The sequence below is a fragment of the Euwallacea fornicatus genome, chromosome 11, assembly GCF_040115645.1.
Source record: "Euwallacea fornicatus isolate EFF26 chromosome 11, ASM4011564v1, whole genome shotgun sequence".
NCBI classification, from domain to species: domain Eukaryota; kingdom Metazoa; phylum Arthropoda; class Insecta; order Coleoptera; family Curculionidae; genus Euwallacea; species Euwallacea fornicatus.
In genome coordinates this window covers 2,643,811-2,652,920 of record NC_089551.1, presented here as the reverse complement: position 1 = coordinate 2,652,920, position 9,110 = coordinate 2,643,811, and the positions used below count along the sequence as shown (strand labels likewise).

General features: G+C 39.8%; 1 protein-coding gene across 1 annotated transcript; it reads left to right on the top strand.

The window, feature by feature from the left end:
• The first annotated feature begins 7,103 nt into the window (after window positions 1-7,103).
• LOC136341928 (general odorant-binding protein 19d-like) lies at window positions 7,104-8,369 on the top strand. Its single transcript, XM_066287308.1, has 3 exons — window positions 7,104-7,474; window positions 7,521-7,667; window positions 8,080-8,369. Exons 1-3 carry the CDS (start codon window positions 7,441-7,443, stop codon window positions 8,325-8,327), a joined length of 429 nt encoding a protein of 142 aa, XP_066143405.1. The 5' UTR covers window positions 7,104-7,440; the 3' UTR covers window positions 8,328-8,369.
• The last annotated feature ends 741 nt before the right edge of the window (window positions 8,370-9,110 follow it).

Sequence of the window (9,110 nt, the reverse complement as noted above, 5' to 3'; positions counted from 1 at the left end):
CACGTAAAATCAAGGTTACCAAAAACCTGCAAGCCACATAGCACGAAAAAGTCAGTTTTCCCTAATCTCCAAGCAGGATTTAATGGAAGTATTAATAGCCCCCGCTGCATGAGCTGCACCCCTTGAATCTTCTAGTACTCGTTAAAGTGTTGACCAAGTTAGTTCAGGTTAAACCAGGATGTAATGATAGACTAAATTTACGTGGTCAAGATCATGGGTGCCCAATTTCAATGAAGTGTCGAGGTTCAGCCAGTGCCAGCCGTTCTGAACATGGGACAAGGAGGGATGGTCAGCTTTGCGAAGCAAAAATGTGTATTGGAAAAAAAATCCAAAGATATCTTAAAATTGTGTTTTAATAGCCAAATTATGGATGTGCTGTTAACTTTAACATCAACCAGCTGGCCAATGCCCAGTCTCCATTTCACCGTTTCACTGGCCCCTATTAGCCGGATGTTAAAGCTAACAACACATTAATAATATGACTGTAAGGGATATAGACGTTATGGGGTTCATTAATCCAACAATAGATCCTGCAAGTTAAGAATTTTGAGGACTGCAGCCGTAGTTTGCACATTAATCAGGATACCGAAAGAAGTCGGTCGAAGCAGAAGTGGACATTCTACGACTCAAGATAGTGCAGGAAGAGAGTATCTAGAAGGGGAGATCTTGAAGGACCAAATTGTTTCTGAATTAAACAAGAAATTGGCTATTTGACGACATCAGTGGCCAGTGGCGGAGTTCAAAAAAGTGTACGATACTAAAAAGGGGTCTGACTTCTGATTTTTGAAAAACTGGAACTTCCACACCCTGTAAATCATTAACAAACTGCGGATATTTCCTGAACTGCCCGTCATCCCAAACGGGTCAGGGATATGTTTGGGGCTGACTTTGATGAGGGAAAAATGTATTATGCATCCAACATATTGGGCAGTGAAATAATATAAGTGAAGGAACGAGTTAGAAAAAATCCTGCAGTACCTGATACTTTTAAAAAATTGATAAAAACCGTTAACAACATGCCTCGGAATTTTGGACAATTTTGCTCCTCCTCAGAGACATAAATTAACTTCTACTCAAGCACCAGAGAAATATTAAAAGAGGTCTTCAGCTTCAAAAAATGAATATTTTTCCCCAAAATTCCCAGTTTCTTCTGCGCCATAAAATCGGGGAGTAACGGCGGAGGTTCTTGAAATATGAACTGCCCGAGGTGATACCCGAGGCATTATGTTCGTTTTCGTTCTATTTAATAATAATAATGAAAGATCAGTGAAAAATATTCTCGCTCCTCTACCTATCATCGGTTAATAATACCGGTATAAAGCTTTGTCCCTTATCAGCGCATCACACTTTCGCGATATGGCAGTTTTCAGTTTTTCCAACTTAACGACATAATCCCATCTCCGTTTATTTTGCTCCCTGATAACCGACCATAAAGAGATTTACTGCCGCCCTATTTGTTGGGGATTTAAGACAATAAATCATGGCAAATTTGCAAATGTACCGCCCCCCCCCACCCCTTCCTCGTCAAAAAAGCGCAATTACGTCGCAATGGCTGCCAAAGCTGGTTTATTGAGCCCCCCTCAATAAAACTAATATTTGTTTATTGTATCGGTGAACATTGATATTAATGCGCGAATAAACTTTTTTTTATCGACGTCTTGTGTAAATGGGAGCGCTGATAAAAAGCTTCGAGAAGCACACCATAAGGGCGGAAGCTAATCCGGTTAATTCTCTATATTAGTCTCGGTCAGTGCGTTTTCTTATTGAGAACAACAAAGAAAAATCTCCCAGTCGCCGCTCTTGGGACATGATAATAATGAAGCCGGCCATTTCCGGGGGTGCAAAAACCCCCCGGATTAATGAAACAACAACGGAGTGTCGTTTCGTTTTGCGCGTCATTAATCCGCGCCAGAGCTGGGTACATGGGCGGATGGTGATTTAAAGCAGAAACTGCAGTTTTAGTAGTCAGACCACGAAGGGTGACTCTGGAGCCCCTCCAAGGACAGTATTAAAAAAAGAAAAAAATGTATGCAATTTTACCTCTTCACGTGATTGATATCCGACGTTTCGATTTTCGACCACCGTCATCAACTTCGTTCTTTCTTATGGGCGCCATCTTTGATTTTTCAAATTTTCGGGCTCAGCTCGAATGATGCATCGCACGGTGGATTTCATCATTGCGGTTTCTGCAATGAAGGCCTTGCAAATGGCAAAATAGAATCTCGTTCGGTCCGCTTGCTTTTCCTGATATACAGAGTAATTCATTAACAATGGGGCAAGCTGGAGACACTCACGTCAAATGGTGGCGATCAGGGAAAGTATGTCTTATCCGAAAGTTGATAATTACGTATATACAGTGTCTCCAATAGAGTCCGCATGATATGAGATTTTTTTTAAATTATGAATTTGGGTAAATTTTGAGTTTGCCTTCTAGCTGTGCTTAACAAATGATGAGGAATGACATACAAATCGAAAAACTAATGACTGTCCAAAACTGCCAAATTGTATTTTGTTTTGAAAAACATTCAAAATCTAAAATTATTTCTTAAAATTTTGAGAAAGCACCGAGGAAAAAGTTTCTAAATTTCCCGTTTTCTGCTGATACGCCAATTCTCAGCTTTTTCAGGCGACTTTAAATTTTCTTTTTGTATTTCTACATTTCCCAGGGGTCAAATCGGTCAGCAACCTTGTAAAAATAGTTGTAGTGTATCACAGTACTAAATTACAACTTGTAATAAATATATCTTTGTAAAGAAAATGTAATGTAATTTTAAAAAAATGTTAAATTAATTGAACACGATACGTGTGCGCTGGCGCGAAATTGATCTAGTTCAGAAAAAAAAAATTCAGGTTAGTTCAGTTTAGTTTAGGTTGCAGTATTTTTTATAAAGATAATTGGTACAGATTTAGATATATAAACAAATAATTATTCTCACAAGGTTGCTGACCGATTTGAATACTTTGGAAATGCAGAAATCCAAAAATATTTTTTTAAAAACAAGTCGTCCGGGAAGGTTCAAAGTTGGCATATGGGTAGAAAATGAGAAGTTAAAGAACTTTTTCCTTTACAATTTTCCAAAATTTTGAAAAATAATGGTAAATTTTCACCGTTTTTGAAAAAAAAAATAGCCATTTGACAGCTATAGACCGTCACTTGTTTCTCGATTCGTATGTCATTTCTCATCATTTGTGAAACACAACTCGAAGGCAAAGTCAAAATTTACCCAAATTCATAATCAAAAGAATGTCCTATATGATATGGACTTTAAGGGTGACACTGTATACAAGGTGTTGAATGTTAAAATTTTAATAAATTTTTTTGGCATTATTCTAAAAATATCTAGGTTAGGCACTTGAAAATTTGTTAAGTTGCGTTTTTTTAGGTCATGAATAAAATAAGCTTTACAATGTTCGCGTTATCAACAGAGGAAGCCACCTACGGTCAATTTGACAGAATTTACGATTAGTAACTTTTTACCCTGTATGTCTAAGATGAAATTTGATTCAAAATATTTTCTCAAAGGATGAATAGAGTTAATCCTTTCCTAGCTTTAAAATGATTATAGGAATAACTCAGTGCCCCTCTTTTTTCATTTCTTTGCATAATTTAAGGAATAAAGCAATAACATGTGGTTTCTATGGCGTTCATTTCTATTATTCCGGACTATACCATGGGCATCTACCCCTACCGATAGAAAATCGGACAGGAAAAATCGACCGATATCTTAATCAAGCATGCGCGTCTAGCCTAAAACGGCTTGGTACCATGAGCCTTGGTGTTACCCCGAACGCTCAGGTAACTGGGTTTCGTGAGGACATCACACCCCCAGAAGAACAATAGTGACAACCCTCCTGTGAGATGCGTTACTATTCGTCATTATTTACGTTTTTTCTTTTTTTAATTATTGTTCTTATCATTATTTTCACCAATGTCATTATTTCTTTTTATTATTGTTATTGTTATTATTCATACTATTAAACTGGGGCATAAAATGCACTTAGCAAATGAATTGCATAAAAACGATCCCGGGGTTGCGTGCCTCAACACATGCTGTCCCCGATGACGTCGTTTGATAAGGGCCTCGTCATTACGTGAGGTCGGGTTAGGGTTAAACAAAGCAATGTTTGCCATCCGGTTTGCTTTGCCATCATAAAAATGATGGATCTCGGTTTGTCTTTGCATATGCACAGTCCTTACTATTTATTACCTTTCGTGCGGTATTTGCAGTTTTGCAGGGGTGAACGTACGTGTCCCCATGCAGAAGCTCATTCCTCCTAAGATGGGGTAATTCGACAGTTACATACGCGAATTTGATCTAATAAACCTCCCCGAGCATAGATCTTGTATTGGAGTGGCGAAGGATGGACTCCCCCCTCCCCCTCCTCTCTCTCTACCCCCATCGACGAGAAGGAAAGGATTTTAATCGAATCAAGTTTGTTTTTGTACGATCAGAGCCAAAGGTCGAATAATCGAGTTAAGTGCACGTTCCGCTCGCTGATTTTACGAAAGTGGACTTTGCCAGACTCCAGATTGCACTTTAGGTAAAAGCTTCGACTTGCGACACCTGGGGCACCCTCAGTTTCCAATCTTATCAGACGTAGAGCTTGCAAAGGCCAAATTGCCGTAGTACATAGTTGCAAGTTTCGGGCTACATTGTGATTTCGAAAGTTTCTCATGTTTTCAGTTGTGATTTATAGTTTGAAAGTTCGACACAGTGAACCGTTTGTTATAGGAAAAGGGATGCCACAGAGGGGGTGACACAGATACAGACTCGAATTGAAGAGAGGGAAATAGATAGAGTGTTTTAATAGCTACTAACTGATGTTTACCAACCCGAGGAGTAAAACCCATAAATTTTCTGTAAAATTACTCATTTTGCGAACGAAAAGCGAACATCGGCAACGCCGCTAATTAACTCCGGTTAAAGTTACTCTATGATAGACAGACAGCGTTTGTTGCGTTACGCACGGTTGCCAGTTCTCTTTAAAAAAATGTCTAATTATATTATACAGGGTGTCTCCGAAAGGTGTGCACAAAATCCTACAGCAAATTTCTGGGACGAAAACATAACAACAATTTAAAAATGTTAACAATTTTGGTCCAAAAGCGGATGGCTGTCCAGACACTGAAGGATAAAAAGAAGGCTAAAAAAAAGGAAAAAAAAATTAATCATTTCTTTAGCAATGTTACTATCTGAATAAAATGTATAAAGTTTATTCGTGACTAAATTTGTGTTTTCACACATGTTTTATGAAAAAAAAGATGATATCGCGGTGAAGACCTCACGGGCATTCTTTCTTGAAATACTTAAAGTTTAAAGTTCGTTGCACGTCTTGAAAGATAACTCTAAAATGCATATTTATTCGTACAGTGGAAGTGAAAAGAATAAAAATATTCAATGAATATTCAATATTTAGAATTTTTTTTAATTTTCATGTTTTCAAATGCCTTTGCCAGTTTTTCATTATTTATTTTACCACCTGTAGGAATAAAAATATTTGCGGTAAAGCTATGTTTCAGGACATGCAGCGATCTTTACACTTCAAATATTTGTCTCAACAAGAAATACTTGTAGGGACGTATACAAAAACACCTTTTTTCATAAAACATGTAGGAAAACTCAAATTTAGTCATAAAAATTTTTTTTACCGTGCGATAAAAAAGTGATGCCCCTTTACGAAGAAGCACTGGTAGCACCCTCTACAATGCACATCGAAAATATAAACGGATTTTGATGTCTCGCCCCTAAAAACCACCCGATGCGACATTTCGTTCAGATGGTACCATTACAAAAAAAGTAATTAAGTCTTCTCCTTTTTTTAATTTTCAGTGTGACGTTCGGAATTTTGAAAACTGACCAGTTTTGGACTACAGCAAATTACGTAAGTTTTTCATGTTATCGCCTCATGAATCTATGGTAGAATTTTGTACCGACATTTTAGAAACTCCCTGTATAATAAATCGATGTTCCAAAGAAACACACATTGACATTAACCATTAATTCACTGTCGTGTCAACTTTCCGTGTGCTATTATATATTTCTCCATATGAATGAAAATGAAAAAAAATTCATGAAAGGTGGTATTAAAATACCAGATCGACCACTGATCCCGCTTAAAAATGAAGGAAAATCGCATATTAAAATTGAACATTGGCAACCTCGCCCTTTTACGTTTCAGGCGGATTTATGGAAGGGTGTTGGCAACTCACCCTACACTTCTACTTGGTATGTCAAGCATTGTTGCCAATTCTCCTGGGGCAAATTCCCTGATTTTAGTTAGTTTTGACTTTGAATCCTGTTGCAAACACCGATTATTATTAAACAAAGTTATTGCTGTTCTATTAGTTGTTGCGAAATCTGAAGAATTTCTTTGTAAAATGATGGATTGTCGCTTGATATCTCAGACATAACGGCCTTGACTAAGACGTAAAAAAAAACCAATAAATAATCTGGATCAGGCCTGAAACATATTTATGAACCGCACTACGGTATCCTCGTCCCTCCGTCTGATTTCGCCGCGCTGTTGTAAATTATCGCCTGTCGAACTTCAATGTATATTTAGTCGGGATTATCCTTTATTAAAATTTACATGCCGTTCTCGACTAGGCCCTATAGTCCGTGGCCAAAAAGCCAGCTATTATTGGCCTGGCAACTAAACCCGGGGCCCCGCCCTCCACCATTGTCCTGCCGAGATTGCGGGACCCCAAATCACGGCTCTTTCACTCGACGTTCCTATTGCACCTCAACAAAGCCCTACATTTAATCCGCCAGGGCCTGCGTCGTGCCCCCCCCCACACCACCCCCCTGCGGGGGCGAGATTTTCTTTTTCCCCTGCATTATGCAGCCCTTAAATTATCATGAGCCAGGCACGAATGACAGGCTAATCATATTTACGACGGCATTGTTTCCGCGGTTGTTCCCGACTAATATAAGATTAGAGAAAAGAAGCGCTTAAGCCCCCTCCGGAGGAGGACGTTTATGGCGTTTTACGGGCGTAATGCATTGTCGAAAGACAATAACCGGGATTAAGCGCAACAATTAGGCGTCGCGACGACAAAGGGCGCCTTTCCCGCAGGATTACTTCCTGCTGATTCACGAGGCTCTTCCGTTTCGGGAGGCTCTTCGTGACATATTTTCGAGTTTCTCTCAGATCCTCTGTTGCTGAATTCAACCGTAAAAATACCATTGTACGAAGCGCCGCAACATAGGTACATACCGCAAACAATATGATACTTAGCAATACAATAACCATCATCAACCAGTATTAACAATCCTCTAATGGGTTAACGTTCAAATGGCATTGAAAATGCCGATTTTAATAGAAAGATAAACTTATTGCAATTTGATTGTTCTACATCGAAAACTGTCCTCGACGACAATCATCATCATCCATCATCATTCCTAGTCGTTCTATGGCTTTGCGAGTGCCGCTGTTAAAATGAAATTTATTTTCGCAGTTCTAATGGCAACTTGTAAGCAATTTTCAGTTGAAATTTCCCAAATAACACGCTCTTCCAGGTGGTCTTCTCCTCTTGGTTGAACAGGTCGACGCAACAGAGAACCAGAAGCTTTTGGCGTGGATCAAGGACTGCCAGAAGCAAGCTGGAGCCAGCAATGATGACTACGAAACGATTTTAAAGAGGAAAATACCGGCAACTGATGAAGGTTAGAGATATAAGCTGAGCGGAGTTTAAGTGAGAGGGATATAAGTCAGGCGCTGAAATCCCTGTAGGACGCACCGAGTGAAGATGAAATCTGGCAACTCAGTGAAAACCTTTTAACGTCAATCCTCTACGTCCGTCATTGTCTCTCTCACAGGGCAACTTCATGCTGTCAGCATCAGTGACAAAAAAATATTGCACGGTTGCCATTTAAGGTCATCCTTAGAACGCTCCTGGTCTAACCCGAACTAAACTGGAGCGAAAGGAAATTCCTGGATTTAGCGCTGATGAATGCCCCAAGGGGATTTTTTTAATGTTCACTAACTACAGGGGCTTTTGGAGTGATGGGTCGCTTGAGACGCTGTTTGACTTCGTGTCCGCCGTATCAGGGGCTTTACGTATATACTATTTTTCAGGTACTTGTATGATAGAGTGTATCTTCAACAAGCTCCACATAATGGAGAACGGCAGATTCAACCGAAAAGGCTTCGTGGTGACCTTCTCTCCAACCACCGGGGGCGACCTGAAAAAAATAGCCGAACTCCGGTCCCTCGCCGCAGCTTGCGAGAGGGAGGTTGCCTCTCCAGAGGCCCGCACCAAGCCCTGCAGCACCACAAAGTCCCTGTTGAACTGTTTCGCCAGAAACATGGATAAAGTAGCTTAAGACTGAAAAATAAAGCTTGCTGATACTAGCGATGCAATTACAGTGATCGTTTTATTGCCTCGGTAATTAAGTCTCGTTCGGGGGGCGATTTTAATGAATAAGGGCCGATATAATTAATTGGCGGTAAAACTGGCAATAAATCAATTTAAAACCGATTATGGGGAAATTGGGAATAAGTGCCGGACGCGACCGTCCTGCTAATTGCAGTTGCCAGCAGGATCTAACTGTCAATTAAACAATCGAGGCCCCAATCAAAGGGCACTGTTTCGGTGCAAGTCGGGTCCTCGGCCACGGACAGATTTAATCTAGCAAACACATGTGGTCTAGTAGATGTGAATGAAACTTATATTAGTAGTAATTAAGCCTCATCGCCTCACAACTGGCAGGAAACCGCGATCCGAAAAAGACCAAAAACTGTCCGAGTTGTATGGTTGGTTCACACGCTCGTGCTTAACGACCAATTAACGCTCAGTGCTATCAATTGTCTCCTAAGCGCACGTATGAATGATATAAATTCGCAAATCAAGCATGAGGGTATTATTATTGCGGACAAAGATCAATTACCTAGTCCAATCCATTTAGGAGAGATTAAATCAGAAGGCAAAAGCGCATAATTCAACTGAGCTTCCATCATGCAAGTCTCGGGGGGACTCGAGCCCTGAAATGCACCCCACTTGGAATAGAGATACTTTTAGATTAGAGCTGTCGCTAACGAAACAAAAATGCATTTTTCTTCTTGTTTTGTGAACGCAGAGGTGCGTATGATTACGAGTTATCTCGTAC